Below are 19628 nucleotides of genomic sequence, written 5' to 3' on the forward strand. Positions count from 1 at the left end.
ATTAATTTCGGTTTAATAGTTTGATTAATTGGAAGATTCGATTCGATTTAATTAATATTTTTCAATTTATTTAGTTTTCGGTTCGATTCGGTTTAAACGTATTAAATAACCGAAAAATTAAAAAACTAATTTTATACATAGAAATACTGATTTTTTCATATATTTTTAAAATTTATATAGATTTTTATGGATTTTTTAAGTATTAGTATTATGTATTCAAATAATATTTATTGATAAATTTATGTGAAATATTTATTAAATTATTTTACTGAAATTAAAAATAAAAAATTAAAAAAAATTACAGATTTCAGTTTGAATCGAATCAAACCGAACCGAACCGATTTTTATCAGTTTAATTCAATTTGGTTATATTTTTATAATCGGTTTTTTCAATTTTTAATATTTTTATAATTCAGTTTTCAGTTTTTTCGGTTCGATTCGATTTGAAACCGAATCGATCGATTGTACAACACTAATTTTATCTTCTGAATTTGTTACAATTATATCATATATAATAAGAATTAAATATTTTTAGAGTATATTTAATTAATATTTTAAATAAATAAATAAATAGCACCTGACATTATTTGTATTAATTTCAAATAAGTTAAAATTATTTTAAAAAATAATTAAACTACAATCTCTAAATTAAAAGTGAGTAACACATACATAATATTTTTTTTTTTACTTTTTTTTTAAGATTAATATTAATTAACTGTAATAATAAAATAAAAGATAAAATAAACAAATAAAAAAATAGACTTATTTTATAAATAAGCCATTATTTATTTATTTTCCCCTAGGCTTGGAGAGCCAAACGGTAATTCTTCCGAGAAGACTTCATCAATGCCTCAAATGTCTCATCATGCTGACTCGTAAGAGGTGTAGTCTTTCAATTTTGTCTTTTCTACAAGAATCGACTTTAGGTAATTGAAAAAGATTATTGAAGCAGATAGACCTTCACTTTGAGATCAACAGAAGAAAAATCACATCTTTTGTTTTTTAATCTACTGCCTGCTATAAGGGGCTCTTGAAATTTCCAATAAGCTTAATTCCGGAAGCTGATCTTTCTGCAATTCTTCAATACTTGTGAATTGCGATACTGCTTTAATGGCGGACATAGTTTTATCTCCAGTTCTGCAGGTGGTTTTTGATAGACTAGCTTCCCCAGTTCTACAAAAGGCTGCTGATATTTGGGGTCTCAAGGATAACTTCCAGAACCTGCAAAATGCGTTGTTAATGGCACAAGCTGTTCTTGAAGATGCAGAAGACCAACAAGAAACCAATAAGGCTGTCAGAATTTGGTTGTCAAAGCTTAAGGATGCAGCTTATCATGCTGAGGACCTGCTTGATGAAATCGCATCTCATATAACCATGTCTGAAAGAGTGGGAAACAATTGGGTTTTCAGCTTCATCGGAAAAAACGAATTGGTGTATGCAGAAAAACTGAGATTCATGCTTCAAGAACTAGAAAATTCTGCGGTGGAGGGTTCAAAATTCCATTTAAGACAGGGCATTGTGCAATCTAATAGAAGAGAAACAGGCCCTTTTATTATTGAATCAGAAATCTATGGAAGGAAGGAAGATAAGGAGAAGATTGTCAAACTTCTATTGTCCAATGATGGGAATGTATGCTTTATTCCGATTGTTGGAATAGGAGGACTAGGTAAAACAACTCTTGCTCAGTTAGTACATAATGATGAGGAGGTAACAAGACATTTTGATGTTAAGATATGGGTTTTTGTATCTGATGATTTTGATGTGAAAAGGATAATGAAGGCAATAATTGAGTCTGCAACTATGGATAAATGTGACAGTTTTGCAATGAATGTACTTCAGTCTAAGATCTGGGCATTATTGCACAAAAAGAGGTACTTAATTGTGTTGGATGATGTTTGGATTGAAGATTATGAAGAGTGGGACAAGCTAGAACCCATCTTCAGGGTTGGCATTGATGGGAGTAAAATCATTGTCACTACCCGCAGTAGAAAAGTGGCATTCATGACGACCTTCCCAACTAATCCATATTATTTGAAAGGTTTGGCTGAGGAAGATTGCTGGAAGTTGTTCAAAAGTCGAGCTTTTCTACAAGGGGAGGAAGGTAAGTATCCAAACCTCTTAGAAATTGGAAAGAAGATTATCAAGAAATGTGGGGGTGTACCATTAGCAGCAAAAACTTTGGGAAGTTTGATGCGCTTCAAAAGAGAAGAAAGAGAATGGTTGTTCGTCCAGAACAGTGAACTTTGGGATTTGGACATACATCACACTGGAATTTTACCTGCCTTGAGATTGAGTTACTTTCATTTACCATCACACCTTAAACGCTGCTTTACCTTCTGCTCAATCTTCCCTAAAAGATATGAAATCAAGAAAGACAAGTTAATCCGAATGTGGATGGCAGAAGGATTAATCCAATCAGATGGAGCTAGAAAACGTCCAGAGGACATTGGAGAGGACTACTTCCAAGATTTATTGTGGATGTCCTTCTTTCAGGGTGCAGGAGATGCTGATGGTAGTGGCACAAGTGGATACAAAATGCTTGATATTATTCATGATCTTGCAAAATTTGTTGCTGGGAAAGAGTCTGTTATAGTAGACCAAGGCCTTACATCAAATAATCTTGCACAAACTCGCCATGCATCTGTAATCATTGATTTTAGGTCTCCCCAGATTCCTGAAGCTTTATATGAAGCAGAACATTTGCGGACTCTCATATTGTTTCCAGGAGGCAACACCAGAGACGATGGTAGTAAGGTGTTCTATAATTTTCCATTTTTGAGGGTTTTAGATGTTAATGCCTCTGCCTTTGAGCTTTATGGATTTGGTCGCTTGCTTTGTTTGAGATACGTTGATCTGTCTTACGCATCTATCATCACCTTGGATTTTAAGATTGAAGAACTGCCATTTTTGCAAACTCTCAATTTATATAGTTGCTATAATCTTAAGGAATTGCCTAACATTGCAAAGATGCTGAGCTTAAGACATCTTAATGTAACTAGATGTGAATCACTGTTCACAATGTCAATTAGTTTTGCTAAAATTTATCAACAGTTTGGATGCTCCTCCAGCAGCAGTGATAAATATGAAAAAATCTTCTATTTGAGCTATATACCTGGACAGTCTAATCAGCTCCAGACACTGCCAACAATTGTGGTTGGTGGTTTTCTAGACCTTATATTTCTAGGACAGCTAAATCTTCATGGTGAGCTAACAATCAGACATTTGGAGAATGTGCTTAGTTCAGATGATGCAAGAAGTGCCAATTTGGTTAGGAAAGACAACCTCGAGTCCTTGGGGCTCTGCTGGGGAAATAATGCTGATGAGTCAGACTAAAAAAACAACGCTCCAAGGAAGAAGGCCGCATCGCTTAATTATACCATCGGAAGGGCATCAACTTAGTGCTGACGTTGCAGAAGAAGTTATTGAAGGCCTCCAACCCCACCAAAATTTGAAAGTACTAGTTGTGAAAGGATATCCAGGAGTAAGATTTCCAAATTGGAAACTGCCATATCTGACTGAGGTTCATTTAACCAACTGTGAAAGATGTATTTGTCTTCCTGTCCTAGGGTCGCTGCCATTGCTTTCAAGACTCGCCCTTCATGGAATGCCCTCCATCAGGGGAATTGGAAGAGAATTCTATGGTGAAGACGTCAAAAGACCATTTCCTTCACTTCAAGAATTTCAACTCATCAATTTCCCTAATTTGGAAGAATGGTTTTATGAAAATGGCAGAGGTTCATTCCCTATATTAAGAAAGTTTGTTGTCAAGAAATGCCCCAAGCTGACTGCAATGCCCTTAATTTTGTCTCTTCAGCATTTGGAACTGCGGGATTGCAGTGCAATTCTATTTAATTTCGTTGAAAGTTTATCCTTCCTTAAATATCTTGCAATTGAGAAAGTAGAAGGTTTGGTATCTTTCCCAGGAGAGTTTCTTGCAAACAGCCCCCTTACTTCTCTGGAGATTATATCTTGCCACAAACTTTGTTCATTGCCATCAGAATTGGGAAGCCTCAAGATTCTCAAGTCACTAAAAATTCGCTGGTGTGAAAAACTTTCCTCGCTGCCACAAGGTTTGCAGAACCTTAAGGCTTTGGAGTTGTTGGAGGTTACTGATTGCCACAGTATAGTTTCCATGCCAGATGATGGGATTGGATGTCTGAGTTCTCTTAGAAGCTTGTCCATTGAGAACTGCATCAATCTGACTTCTTTATCAATGAGTCTGCAGAATCTCATGTGTCTTGAGCACTTGACCATCATGTATTGTCCAAGTCTTGTTTCTTTGCCAAAGGATATGCTTCACCTCTCTGCTCTTCGGAGTTTGACTATCTTAAGCTGTCCTCAGATTTTATCTTTGCCTGAAGAATTAAAGTATGTAACAACACTGGATTGCTTGGAAATTGGGAGTTTACCGGGGCTGATGGATTTGCCAGAATGGATTGGAGACATTGTTTCTCTCAGATCTTTAATAATCTCTGACTGTCAAAATCTAAAACAGTTGCCAGAAAGTCTGAAACTTCTCAATGCTCTACAACATCTCTCTATTCAAGCTTGTCCTAAGATTGAAGAAAGGTGTAGGGAGGAGGTTGGTGAAGATTGGCCGAAAATAGCCCATGTTCCATATAAATATATTGGATCACCTGAGGTTGGGAAGTCCAGTGAATCAGGTAGCTCTCTGCTTGAAACAACGTCTTGCCATTTTTGAGTAAGCTATTGTACTCTATCACCATTATTCAATATTTTTCACTTATATTTCTTTCTTTCTTTTTTTTTTTCTTTTTGTTGCTTTCACTCACCTTATTGTAGTGTTAGTTTATCTAGTTAAAACATAATTCCTTGTGCATTAGACCATGAAAAGAATAAATGATGCTTGATGTCTTCTATTTTTATCTAGTTGTAATAATTGGTTTGGAAGTTTTTCTCTCATATTCCATGATGTATTTACCTGTTCCACTACTTGTTGTTAGTCATCCAGAAACCTACATAGGGATATGCACAGGAAAAAGAAAATTTCTTTGTAGTTTGGATTCTTAACTGCCTGCATTACAAGGCAGGCATTATTTATCTATTTTCATGTATGCTGCAGCCTAGGATCTTATGGATAGGAATTCATACTTTAAATGGCACACAATGCAATTCTTTAAAATTGCATAACGCCATGTAACGTTGTACTTGTTTGGTCATGGTAGTGTTTTGGAATAAAGAACAACACTGAACGTTGTCTTGTAAATCCAAACAGTTGGATATTGTTTCAACATTCTGAGCAACCAAACAAAAGCTAGGAATGAGAATGACAACATAGATGAGAAAATATATTTGATATGAGCACATATGGATTCTTTCAAAAAGTAAATATGCAACATGGCAACTATTCATTACAGTCATGTTTAGTGCATAGATTTTTGCATTTGCTTCCAGAATTTTTTTTTTGTTTTGCTGTGAATTTTTTCATATGTGAACCTTTTTCCCCATCCTTTTCTCCTGCCATATGTGAGCTTTGTCAATTCAATGTTATATTGATGTTTCTTTTACCTAATTGCAGTTTTCAGTAATAAAATATCTGCAGTAACTCATAAACAATGGACAAGAAAAAAAGGGAAATGTAAAAGGATTTTGTGAGTTTCGAATAATACCCTCCATTTCATGACAGTTTATTAAATTGAGACATGTTTTCTTTTGTTCTCCTTGCATTCTTTGTTTTCTTAATCCTTGTATGCTTATGCTTCATAATGATTGAAGAAATTATTGTGCTTGACAAGGGAATTTGTTGCAGGCAACTAGATCATCTGTAAATTCAGTTCATCTGAAGGATTTTCACCATAGAAATCCAGTAGAGTGGCTCAAGCATCAAATCTTGAGATTTCATGCAGAACCCGAGTATTTTCAGAGCGAACTACTTTATTTGTCATTCAGCTATGACGTTTTTTCTTAAGCCAAAGATGGTGAAAGTGAGAATAATGCAGTTTGTAGGTAGTTGAAGCTTCAAAGAGTGGATGAGTTGAGAGATATAATGCTTAAACCAAGGTTCGATATTGTTGTTCTTCACAATCTGAGCAAATGAACAATGGCTGTTCTTAGGATTGAGTAGATTGCCCTAGCAACATGAGATCCTTCCTCTTCCTAGTCTATTGAATCACACATATACATTTTTCTGTTTTGAAATTTTCATGTTCCAAGTTGTCTGATATGTTGAACCTTGATAATAACTGGTGAGTGGCCGTTTAGCAAATGTGTCATTCTGTCTTTTGGCTATGCTCCTCTCTGGTGCGGCAAGTTCACTGTAATTCAAGAGATAGTGAAGTGGATTTCATCTATTTCTTTCATCCAGTGGATTTCATCTGTTGTTTTTTTTTTCTTTTCATATAAAAACTCACTCTTTTGTACCCTGGAGGTGGCTTGATCCAGGGTGGAGTGGATCCAGACAAATATTTGCATGTTATTAATGAAATAAATAATAAAAATATAGTATATAAATTTAAAAAATATTAAAATATAAGAATTTAAAATATAAGATTTTTTTTTATTAAAAAAACACACTCAATTATTATATTTTTCGGGTGTTTTGTCATACTTTAGACTAGGGATGAGTGGTATTCGGTTCAAATAAAAAAAACTGACCGAATCGAATTAATTTAAAAATTTGATTCGGTTTTTTATTCAATTGGTTCGGGTTTTAATTTCAGAAATGTCATTCATTTCAGTTCGGTTCGGTTTTGATTAAAAAAAATCAAAAAAATTAAACTAAACTGATTAGTGATAATAATATGCGATTTTTAATAATATAGAGAAATTAAATGATTAAAATATTTTAATTAAATTTTAAAATATTAAAAATAAAGTGTAAAGAATAAAAAATTTATTAAAATTGAAACTGATCAAATCAAATTAAATTGAACAGAATCGATTCAATTTGATTCAATTTTTGAATCGAATCGTCCGAATGCTCACCTCTTCTCTTCTGATGGACTAACATTGACAAGCGAGGACTAACATTGACAAGCGAGGGGTGGCCTTGTCAGGGAAATGAATGGTGGAGATAGAGTTGAAATTTATACTCTTGAAAACCTAATTAAAGTTCACTGATATTGACTAACATAATTTTTAACTTCTATTAGAAGGGATATTTACAATTTTATATACATTTTTTTAATAAAAAATTTATTAAATAACTCTTTTTTTTTTTAACAAAATACTAATAATTAACTAAACATACTTTACAGTAAGAAAAAAAAGCTCCCTTAACCTTTTAAAAACATAATTTGAAGTGATGCAAAAAAAAAAAATCTAAAAAATTAGGGTAAATTATGACATTTTTCTTAGTCGATATCATACTTAAATCAGGCCTATTTTCCAGGAAAGAGAGCCCTTCTTCTCTCCACCTATTTGCTCTGGGAATTAGACTGCGCAGTCAACAAAACCCGCTATGTATTAATAAAAAAGTAAGTATATTGAAAAAAGAAAAAAGAAATTCAAGTCAACATTCATTGAAATTACTCATTGAAATTACTCATACCAACTAGGAAATTTTAAGTGTCTCTTAAGCCATTCTATTTTTTTTGTAACAGCTCTTCAATCTTCCCAGAAGTTGGTTGATGATTTCTACCTTCAGTCCATTAATTTTTGCCGTAGTTTCAGAATGGCAGACATAGTCCTTTCTCCAGTCCTACAGGTGATCTTCGACAGATTAGCATCTCCAATCCTGCAAGTACTTGGCGACAGATGGGATCTCAAAGATAACTTCCAGAATCTACAGCAAGCCTTATTAATGGCACAAGCAGTTCTTGAGGAGGCTGAAGACCAACATGTCACCAATAAAGCTGTCCAAACTTGGCTGTTGAAACTTAAGGCTGCAGCTTATGATGCTGAAGACTTGCTTGACAAGCTTGCAGCACATCTGAAGAAATCTGAAGCACAGGAAGCACATTTTTCCAGCTTCTTTGATGCAAAAAAGATTGTATTTGATGCAGATGAGGTGAGAAAGAAGCTTCAGGAATTGCAAACTGTAGCACTAGAGGGTTCTAACTTCAATCTTCAACAGGGTAATATGATAGCAGCTAGTCAATTTGATGAGAGGGAAACAGGCTGTTTTGTTATTGAATCAGAAATCTATGGAAGAAACAAGGATAAGGAGGAGATAGTAAAACTGTTATTGTCACGTGAAGAAACCAACAAAGGAAATTTGTCCTTCATTCCGATCATCGGTATGGGAGGACTAGGCAAGACAACTCTTGCTCAGTTAGCGTATTACGATGATGAGGTGACACAACATTTTGATGTTAAACTATGGGTTTTTGTTTCTGATGCTTTTGATGTAAGGATAATAAAGGAAGCAATTGAGTCTGCAACAATGGAAAAATGTGAAAATTTGGCGGTAAATGTGCTTCAGTCCAAGCTCTGGGCATTGCTGCACAAGAAAAGGTACTTAGTTGTGTTGGATGATGTTTGGAATGAAGATCAGAAGGCATGGGACAAACTAAAACCTGTATTCGTGGGTGGCATGGATGGGAGTAAAATAGTTATCACTACCCGAAACCAAAAAGTTGCACTTGTAACAAGCTTCCCAACTTATCCATACTATTTGAAAGAACTGGACGAGGATGATTGCTGGAAGTTGTTCAAGCATCGAGCTTTCCCACGAGGAGAAGAAAGTAAGTATCCGAACCTTGTACCAATAGGAAAAGAGATCATTAAAAAATGTGGAGGTATTCCATTAGCAGTGAAAACTATGAGTGTTTCGATGCGCTTTAAGAAACAGGAAAGAGAGTGGTTATTTGTTCAAAACAGTGATCTATGGAAATTAGATGTATACCATAAAGAAATTTTACCTGTAATGAAATCCAGCTACCTTCTTTTACCATCTCACCTCAAACGCTGCTTTGCTTTCTGCTCAATTCTCCCCAAAGGATATGAAATCAAGAAGGAGAAACTAATCCAATTGTGGATGGCAGTAGGGTTAATTCGATCTGATGGAACAAGAAAACCGCTGGAGGACATTGGCGAAGAGTACTTCCAGGACTTAATATGGAAGTCTTTCTTCCATGATTCAGGAGATTTTGACAATGGTGACAAAAGTGGATACAGAATGCACCATATCATTCACGACCTTGCACAATCTGTTGCAGGACATGATTCTATTGTTCTAGAGAAAGGTCTTCCATCATGTAGTCTTACTCAAATTCGTCATGCTGCTGTGGTTTGTGATTCTAAGAATCCTGAAATCCATCAAGCTTTGTGCAAGGCAAAACGTTTGCGAACTCTCATACTGTCTCCTGGAGGTGACACCACAGAGTTTCCTGATCAATTGTTTGCAACTTCCACATTTTTGCGCGTGCTAGATATGAGTGCATCTGGCCTTCATTACCTAGTCCACTCCATTGGTAACTGCCTGTGCTTGAGATATCTTGACCTTTCATACACACCAATCAGGTTCTTGCCTTACGGTACAGTCGAACAACTGCCATTTTTGCAAACTTTGAATCTTTGTGGTTGCATTAACCTCAAGGAATTGCCTATTATTGCAAAAATGATGAGCCTAAGACATCTCGATATAACTGGATGCGAATCACTGACTGCCATGTCGCCTTCTTTTGATGCACTGTATAAAAATTACGGACGTTCCTTCAGTAGGGCAGCCCAACATGAGAAATTCTTTAACTCAACATTTGAGCCTGGATTCTCTTCTCAGCTACATATATTGCCAACAATTGTAGTTGGTGGTTTTCTAGACCTCATGTTTCTAGGAAGGTTAAACCTTCAAGGTGAGTTAAAGATCATACATTTGGAGAACGTCAATACTTCAAATGATACAGAGAATGCCAATTTGATGGAGAAAGACAACCTTGATTCTTTAGGACTATACTGGGGGGAGAAACATGACATATCCATCCTAAATCCAGTGCAGGAGGATTCAAAACCTCCATTCTTGAAAAGAGAACAGCATCATTCAACTGGATCATCAGAACAGCACCAAAGTGATGCTAATGCAGCAGAAGAAGTTGCCAAAGGCCTCCAACCACACCAAAATTTGAAGATGTTAGTTGTGAAAGGGTATCCAGGAAATAGATTTCCACATTGGATGCTGCCGAATCTAACCAAGGTTGATTTGAGAGATTGCCCGAATTGCAATTATCTTCCTGTCCTAGGGAATCTTTTGTTTCTAAAGACTCTCATCCTGCATGGAATGCCTTCTCTGGTGCATATTGGGACAGAGTTCTATGGTGAAGCCAGTGGGCAACTGTTCCCTTCACTTGAAGAACTTGTTCTCAGTGATTTCCTTAATCTGCAAGAATGGCTTGATCCAGATGGAAAAGATGCCTTCCCTAAGCTGAGCAAATTAATTGTCAAGAAATGTCCCAAGCTGATTTCAATGCCATTACTTGCCTCTCTTGAACACTTGGAAATACGGAAGTGTAGTGCAGTTCTGTTTAATTCCATAAAGAGCGCATCCTCTCTTACAGTTCTTGCCATTGAGGATGTAGCAGAGTTTTCGCCATCATCAGAAGGGATCTTTGTGAACAATCCTCTCCTTTCTTCTTTGGAGATAATAGCTTGCCCAGGGCTTTGTTTTCTGCCATCAGAGTTGGGAAACCTCAATGCTCTCAAGTCATTGAAAATTCATAGGTGTGAAGAGCTCTCCTCTTTCCAACAAGGTTTCCAGCACTTCAAGGCTTTAGAAAGTTTAGAAATTTGTCACTGCCACTGTATTTCTATACCAGAGGGGATTGGAAGTATCAGTTCCCTCAGAAGTTTATGCATAGACAATTGTGACAATTTGACATCATTACCTTTGAGTTTGAAGAATCTCACATGTCTTGAGCACTTGACCATCATGAACTGTCGAAATCTCGTGTCTTTGCCAGAGGACATGCATCGACTTTCTGCTCTTCAAAGTTTGACCATCTTAAGCTGTTCCCAGGTTTTGTCTCTGCCTGAAGAGTTGCAGCATATCACAACAATGCATTGAGGTATTGTGCTGTTCTCACAGCTTTGCCAGAATGGATTGGAGACACAGTCACTGTGATAATTGATAATCTCAGATTGGCTTGGTCTGAATCAATTGCTACAAGATCTGAAACGTCTAAATACTCTTCTGCATCGGTCAATTCAAGGGTCCTGAAATTTTGGAAAGATGCAAAAAAGAAGTTGGTGACAATTGGCCAAAAATAATCCGTGTTCCACACTAAAATATTGGATCAACTGAGGTCAGTCAGCTGAATGAAGCAGTCAGCTAGATTTTATTCTGAAGCAACCAACTTCCTGTCCATTTTCATTAACATCGTTCTCATGATGATAAATAATTTCTTTTCTTTCCATCTTTTATTGATGTATGGTCCCCCTTGTTACTTGTATCCCAATTATCCCTGTACTGTTCAAACACTGTTGTCTGTATAATTTTCTTGTCAATCACTGCTATCTGTGACTCTATAATTTTCTTTCTCCAGATATAGAGAACAAATCTCAATTATGAGCGAGGATACTGTTCTAGAAAGCTAGAAAAGAGATAAGAATGGTATATTTTTAAAAGAGAAGTTAAAATAAATAAGATAGTATTGATGAATAAAACTTCCAAAGACAGAATCCTGCTGGAAAAAAAAAAGGCTTTGCAATCCCTATATTTTCTGAGTGGCTATTCCTATTCTTGTGAAAATATCAAATTCTTCATTCGTGGATGCTGATAATCCTCAACATAAACCAACAGAACAAGAACACTAGCGATATTATCCAAGCAAATATTGGCAAGTTGTTGTACAATAAGTAAAAAATCTTAAATTATTATGTCTAAGCCTTTGATTTACACAAACGAAGATGAAATCTATCAATGCACAGGAACACATCAACGGAAAATGGATAACCCAAAAGCTAGTGATTTCGTCATAGCACAACAGGTGAACATCTGAACCAGTTCAGAGAAATTCAAAAGTAAAAAAAGAAAAGGTTACCTGAAGGCAAGTAGACTCAGTCCCATTTTTTAATCCCCCAAATTCAATACTTCAATATCGCATTATCAAGTTCTCATCAAAATTTTTGGTTATTATTGGCCTCAAATCCTACTTAATTGGCTATCACTGCCACTGGAAGCAACTCCATTCAGGATTTCTCATCTGCTCTGCTCTGCTTCCGCTTGGAAACTGTTACCTGCTATAACCGTTGGGAGTTGGCCTTGACGGATATCAGTATTGAATTCGGGGGATTAAAACATGGACTTTTGGGTGAAGAAGATGCAGTAAGAAAATAGAAAAAAAAAAAAACTGCTCTTACATGTTTTAGAAAAGTTCAATTAAGTGAATTTTATTCCATTTTAACAAAAACAAAAAATTATTGATTTTTAAATTTTATAATAAAATATTAATCTTGTATAAAAATGTTAAATTTATTATTATTAAAAAATCTACTGTTATGTATATATTATGAGAAAAAAATTTATAAGTGGATTTTTAATTTTGAAAAATAAATTAAAATATTTTTAAATTTTTAAAAAATTTATTAACTAGATTTTTTATTAATTTTAACTTCAATATTTTATTATTTAAAAATTTTCTATAATTAATCTTATAATTTTATAAAAAGTTTATTAATTAGTTTTATATGGAATGCATTTTAATTATATATATATTTAAAATGGAAGTTAATGATAATGCTTTATTCCTAAATGTTCAATCAATTGCTGCGCCCTCAACGTATTTCGGAGAGAACCAACTAGCTCTGAGTTTGAGTGGCATTTCACCCTTAACCATAACTCATTTGAGTGACATTTCACCCTTAACCATAACTCATCCGCTGATTCTTCAGTCGGTTTGGATCTTCACTTAATTTCACCCAAGTTTCATCCGGATCATGAATAAATCACCCAGGTTCGGGTCATAAATTTTTAAATGTTAAATTTTTTTATATTTAAAAATTAAAATTAATAAAGAGATTAACAATAGACTTTTTAAAATGATAGTGATATTTTAATATATTTTTTTAAAATTAAATAAATAATTAATAAATTCTTTTATAATATAAAAATTAAATAATATTTTTTTTAAAATAGATTATAAAAAGGTTCACAAAGTGGTATGTTTAAATTTACATAGATGTATTAACGTCATTCTTAAACTTATCTATTTGCTTAAACTTATCTATTGGCATAAAGAGATATATTTAATATATTTTATTTTTATTTTTATTTTTAAATTATATTTTTATATTTAGTAACATTATTAATTAATATATTTATAATAAATATAATTTATTATTTTTATTATTATAATTTGTAAATAATTTATTAAATTTCAATTATTACTGTTAGTAGATGACTTTTTAATTTTTTATAATTTTTTTATGTAATATATTAATCATAATAAAATAAAAATTTTAATATATATATTTTATTTTTATTTTTAATAATAAATAAACTAAAAAAAGTATAACTAACATTATTAATTAATATATTTTCCATTTTTTATATGAAATATAAATATACGAGAGATTATTAATGTCACGTGACAAAAATTTATAATTTATTATATATTTATAATTATATTTTTATATAAAATAATAATTAAAATATATGTTAAATACAATTTATATTTTTTATTATCACTATTAATATATAATTTTTTTATTTTCTATTTTTTGATATAATAAATATAATTTATTATATTAATTATTATAAGTCTTTTGATTTTTTTACTATTTTTAATATAATATATTATTAATATTGTAATTAAAGTTTTATTGTATTTTATTATTAAAATTATTACATTTTTATTTTAATAATAAATAAAATATTAAAAATATATTTATAAAAATTGGTTAAGTACCATATATAAAAAAATTTAGATAATAAAATAAATTATTATAAAGAAATAAATAAATAAATAAATAAATAAATATATATATATATATATAAGTTTTAAAATTATATCTAATAAAATCTAATTAGTAAATTAATAAATATTATATATTTTTTATTCTTCTAATGTGTATAATTATATAGAATGAATATACATAATTAATTAAAATTATTATAAAAATTATTAGTTGTGATAAAGTATAAAGCAATTAAAGAGTTAATAAAACTAATTGTATAAAATATTATCAAATTAAAATTTTATTTAATTCAAATAACTTATATAAAAAATAAATACATATAAATCCAGTGAAAGTGATTATGATCAAACCCATCTGGAAATTTGGTTTCAAGATATAAATAGATATAAGCAGGCTTTGCAGAATTAATTCTCAAGAAAAAAGTGAACTAATTCCAAAATTGCATTATTTTCAAGTAATACCCATAATCCAAATCTGTTGAATAAAAGACATTGCCCAGTTTTCAAGGTTTACAATCCTAGTCAAATTAGGGTTAGAAAAACATAATAATTGGGAATATAAATAAGACAAACTGCAAAAATAAAAAAAAAATTTAAATAAAATTCTCTTCATCTTCCGACATTGCATCACCTTCACATCCAGTTGTAATAAGATGTCTGAGATTAGCACTGGGTAACTGGTTAGGCAGCTGTTCAAGATTACTGCAGCCATGGAGATACAGAGCTTCCACAGAATACAGGCACTGAATTGTCCCAGGCAAATCTCTTATAAATGTGTAAGACAGATCAAGATGCTTCAGACAGAACAGCTCACCTACGGATTCATGCAGCTCTGTGAGGCCACAGCTGTTCAAATCTAGCACAACCAAGTGTTTGAAACTTGAGAAAATTTCAAAATTTCTTGGAACCAAAGCTTTTGCAGCTAATGGCAAACCTCTGCAGATTCGGACAATTTGTCCCCTTTGAAAAGCTCGTTGCCTGAACAATGCCCAGCAATCATCGCCGCCCAAATCCCATTTGAACAAAGGCCTTAGTTTGTCCCAATCATCTAGATCGTCAGCTCTCCAGACATCATCAAATAGAACCAGAAATCTTTTCTTGTGTAACAAATCCCATAGCTTAGCCTGAAGCAGATCCATCTCTGTGAATTTGCAGCTGTCCTTCGTGATCATCTTCACATGCAAATTTTCAGAAACAAAAACCCAAATGATAACGTCAAAGTTTCTCGTTACTTGTTGGTCTCCTGCATCTTCAAGAACAGCTTGAACCTTGAACAATGATTGTTGTAGTTTTTTGAGGTTGTCCTCAAGAACCCAGATGCTACCAAGCCTTTGCAGCACAGGAGAAGCTACTCTGTCAAAGATCATCTGCAGAACTGAAGACAAAAATATCTCTTCCATTTTCTTGGTGTGGTGTGAGGATCAAGGAGATGTAAGCAGAATTTGTGATGAAGAAAAGAATAAGAAATTTTCTGCTTTGGTGGATCAGGCAATCATTTTGGCTGGTCATTAGAAGACTTTGGAGTCAACCATTAATATCAAGTCAAGTCCTTTCACGGGTTAAATTATTAGCTGCTAATCCCTTCACAACTTAACACACAAATGAATAAAACACATGAAAGGATAGCCCCAAATCAATTAAAGGCCTGATCCTGCAGACCGAATAAGATCCGGACGAACTCGGAGCAATTCACCCCAAACAACCATCAGCTTTCTACAAGGATAAAATCCACACTAACATAATCTTATCTAAGTAGCGCGAAATAAATTAAATAGTCACCTGATAAAAATGAGGATATATATATAAATTATTTACATTAAAAATTAAATAATTATCTAATAAAAATGAAAATACATATATAAATTATTTGTGTGAATGCAATAAAAAAATAGAGATGTAACACGACAACAATATACTAAAATAAAAATAAAAATAAAATGAAAGAAAAATAAAATGAAAGAAAAATAAAGGCCGATGTGAGACATTACTTTCAATTTATTAAAATTAACATATAAAAAAAAATAAAAAAAAAATGTGATTCTTATATTTTGATTCATCATAAAAAAATGTCCTTAAGTCAAATAAAATCATTTAGTTAAATGGATCATATATTCAAAGGTGAAAGTATTTTTTTTTCTTTTTCATTTTCTGAAATGCTCTTAATAAATTAAAAATAGATCTTAATAGAAAACCTTTTAAATCCCAGCCCTAATTTCTAATTTAACTAGTAGTTTTATTCCTGTGTTGCATTGATTATTTATTAGTTTATTTTAATAATAAACTTAATATTTTTATATTATATTTTTTAAAAAATTTACAACAAGTAAACTATGCGTACTGCACATCTATCAAATTATCTATAATTTAATAATAAAAATCTCTTAAAAAAATTAAAAGTATAATATGTCGTTTTCGTCACTCTGCGACTGGCCGTTTCACGAAGGGCTCTACCAATTAGTGAATTGGCGTTGATATACAAAAACACAAGTCGTTTCAATGGTTTGGTTGCTATATGATGACCACGCATATGAAATTTTGCCCCGAAAGTTCATGCTTCAAACGATATGAATGGAATTTTGTTGACAACTTGAAGTACCTGATTTTGTTTTCCACTGTCGAGCTTACCGAAACCCAATGTCGAGCTTACCGAAACCCAACCCAACACAAAACCTGGTGACTTTCCAAGGAAACAATAGAAGAGGAAGCACAAATGAATTATAGTATTTCAAAAAATATGGGAATAATTATATTGGAAACCTTTGTTTCCAACTAAAGTTAATCTGTTAGGAATCAAAAATCAAAATTTACAATGCACAGCTCATCTCCTAAATCAGTAGCTTCTATCTTCTCCTTTTTTTTGTTTTTATATAAAAAAAAAGTGAACTGCCACCAACTTTCACTAATTTTAAATCTTTGCATTTCTTCTTTTCAAACAACTTGGGATCTGCAATGTTTCAGAGTTGTAGGGAAGAACATTTGTCCAACTCCTGCCTTTATGATGGGAAATATGATTCTTGATGCAACCAGATAAAAGGGAAAAAGGATATCATAGAAACACAAACTTTAAGCGAATATTAATAAAGATCATTATAAAATTTAATAAATCATTGAAAATTATTGCTAACTATACTTATTGAGATCATTCTAGCCCCAATCCACATGCGTCGAATTGAAGGAAATGGAACTATTAAGCGGCCAATGCCATAGATAGCTGCAACAAAGAAATGGAGAATCAAATTCAATGGATGATGATTTAGACCAGAGAGTCAAGCAATAGGTCCACTCAAAAATACACCTCCCAGACTCAAATAGTCAAAACATGCTTGATGCATTTCATTTCTTGCAAGATGAGTAGATGCATTTCATTTCTTGCAAGATGAGTTGATGCACTAAATACCTTCTATAAACCTCACAGGCCGAAAGAATTAAATGACTAATTAATAAATTTTTCTATAATATAGAAATTACATAATATTTTTTTTTTAAAATAGATTATGGAGAAATTAACAAGTGTTATGTTTAAATTTATATAGTTATATTAAAGTGATTCATTTAATATATTTTATTTTTATTTTTATTTTTAAATTATATTTTTATATTTAATAATGTTATTTAGTAAGCTTAATTTTTAAATTATATTTTTATATTTAATAACATTATTAATTAATATATTCATAATAAATATAATTTATTATTTTTATTATTACAATTTATAAATAATTTATTAAATTTAATAGTTTTTTGGCCAAGTTTCAATAACTTTTTGGCCAAGTTTCCCTCTATGGTTTTTCTGTGGCTTGATGCTATCGCCTTTTCCTTTTCTTAAATCTAACTTATTCTTTTCCCTTCCCCCATGAAAGACAATCTATGTCAATTGACTATCGAAGCGGCTCATCCCGTAAAAGGTCAGGATAACCGAAAGTAATGATCGTCTTGTGTTGGAACTGCTGAGGACTCGGCAATTCTCGGACAGTTAATGCATTGAAGAATTTGGTTACTAGTTACAAGCCGGACATTTTATTTTTTATGGAAACAAAAAATCTTAGTTCTCATATGGAATTTGTAATACCCGGCTAGACTCCGGTATCGGAATTCCTACCGTCCGGTGGAATCTCGGATGTCGGAGACCTCTAGAAGGGGTAAAACCATGTTTTCATGAAATGTTTTAATGTTTTGATGATTTTAAGTAAAGAGGAAATGAGTTTTTGAATAAAAACACCCTTGGAGGAAAACTCAGGTTCGGCCGCTGAAACTCAAAGTTCGGCCGCCGAACATGCATGCATTTCGGGCGTGCTTTAGGCCCCCGAAGGCATAAGTGAGGGAAGTCCAGGTTCGGCCGCCGAACCTCAAGTTCGGCCGCCGAACATGGCATGTATGCGGAGGCACGTTCGGCCCCCGAACGTGGCCTGGCCAGCCACTATAAAAGGGTCCCTTAGCCGAAAACGGGCGAGCTTTTCCCCATTTTCGGCCAAGGTGAGCTCTCCGCCGTCCCTCACCAATCTTTGATGTTTTTCCTCTAGATCTTTCAAGTTTTTCATTGGTTTTGACTTTATTTTGAAGATTTGAGCTTTTGAGCAAAGTTTTGGAGCTTGGAGGTTCAAGAACCCAATCTCTCTCTCGATCTTCAAGAGGTAAGAGCCGATCTTAAGCTCATTGTATGTTTTAAGTAAGTTTTAAGTAGATCTATGGGAGTAGAATGCATGTTTAGGTTATGGTTATGTTTATGGGTATAAATATATGTTCATGAACAATGTGGCTAGTAAATGTATGTTTGATGTGTTGTAGTTGGGGTTTAAGGTAGGTTGAGACCCCTAGGAGCTTGTATGCATGTTTTGGTTGAGCTAAATGCATGTTGATTTGAGTTTGGAGGCATTTGTGCATGTTTGAACCAAGTTTCTGCCCTTTGGAGAAACCAGGTTCGGCAGCCAAAGGGACTTTCGGCCGCCGAACCCTCTTGTGCAGGCAGCCTTCGGCTGCCAAAGCTTGCCCCCGAAAGGAGACTTTCATCTCTGTCTGGGAGTTTCGACCGCTGAAAGTGCCGCCGAACATGCATGAGTTTCGCCTCTGTCTGGGAGTTTCGGCTGCCGAAGGTGCCACCGAACCTGCCTGACTTTCGGCTCTGGAGGGACTTTCGGCCGCCGAACCTGCCGCCGAAAGTGCCCTATCCAGCCTTCTTTTGCATGTTTTGCATGATTTTTTCATGATGTTCTAGGGGGTTTTTGGGGAGTAGTTTAGAGTTATATTCATGTATGTTTGGTCCATCATTTGAGTCCACCTGTGTAGGTTCGGACCCGAGGAACCGAGGACCCCAGCAGTGAGTCAGCTGCTTCTGAGTCAGTAGAGCTTCAGCCAGAGGTGAGTGGAATAACTCTTATGCTTTTAAATAAATAAACCAGTTTTAGCATGATTCACGCATCATGAATGCCATGAGAAATAATAGGGTGCTTGCATTAGAAATCACGAATATGTTGCATTGCATAATATGTTTATGATGTGGATGAATGTTGAATGATCCTTTAGTCCTCATATGTTATGATATGATGATGATACGGTACGAAAGACCAGTGAGGCCCATTCTACGCCCCTGGCACTATGTAAGAGAAAGACCAGTGAGGCCCATTCTACGCCCCTGGCACAGTTGGAACATGTAGAGGACTATAGGTGACAAATTCATCCTTGATGTGATTAGCTGTGATGTGATGCATTTCATGTTATCATATGTTTTAAATGTTTTATTATTCTGCTCACTGGGCTCTAGTAGCTCACCCCTTTTCCCTAATCCCCTAGGATTGCAGGTACGGGCTAGACAGAGAAGTC

At 33.7% G+C, this 19628-nt stretch overlaps 2 protein-coding genes across 3 annotated transcripts; both read left to right on the top strand.

Moving 5' to 3' along the window:
• The first annotated feature begins 806 nt into the window (after positions 1–806).
• Positions 807–6324, top strand: LOC110623948 (putative disease resistance protein RGA3). 2 transcript variants are annotated; one of them, XM_021768976.2, is made up of 2 exons: positions 807–4702; positions 5771–6324. In XM_021768976.2, the coding sequence occupies exon 1, from the start codon at positions 1111–1113 to the stop codon at positions 3331–3333; it is 2223 nt and encodes a 740-aa protein (XP_021624668.1). In that variant the 5' UTR covers positions 807–1110; the 3' UTR covers positions 3334–4702; positions 5771–6324. The 2 variants fall into 2 exon arrangements, with proteins under 2 accessions (XP_021624668.1, XP_021624670.1); XM_021768978.2 differs by having other exon boundaries at positions 807–4664.
• Positions 6325–7633: 1309 nt separating this feature from the next.
• Positions 7634–10960, top strand: LOC110624248 (putative disease resistance protein RGA1). The gene has a single exon (XM_021769359.2). It carries the CDS (start codon positions 7634–7636, stop codon positions 10958–10960), a length of 3327 nt encoding a protein of 1108 aa, XP_021625051.2.
• The last annotated feature ends 8668 nt before the right edge of the window (positions 10961–19628 follow it).

This window comes from Manihot esculenta, chromosome 10 (assembly GCF_001659605.2).
Source record: "Manihot esculenta cultivar AM560-2 chromosome 10, M.esculenta_v8, whole genome shotgun sequence".
Taxonomy (NCBI): domain Eukaryota; kingdom Viridiplantae; phylum Streptophyta; class Magnoliopsida; order Malpighiales; family Euphorbiaceae; genus Manihot; species Manihot esculenta.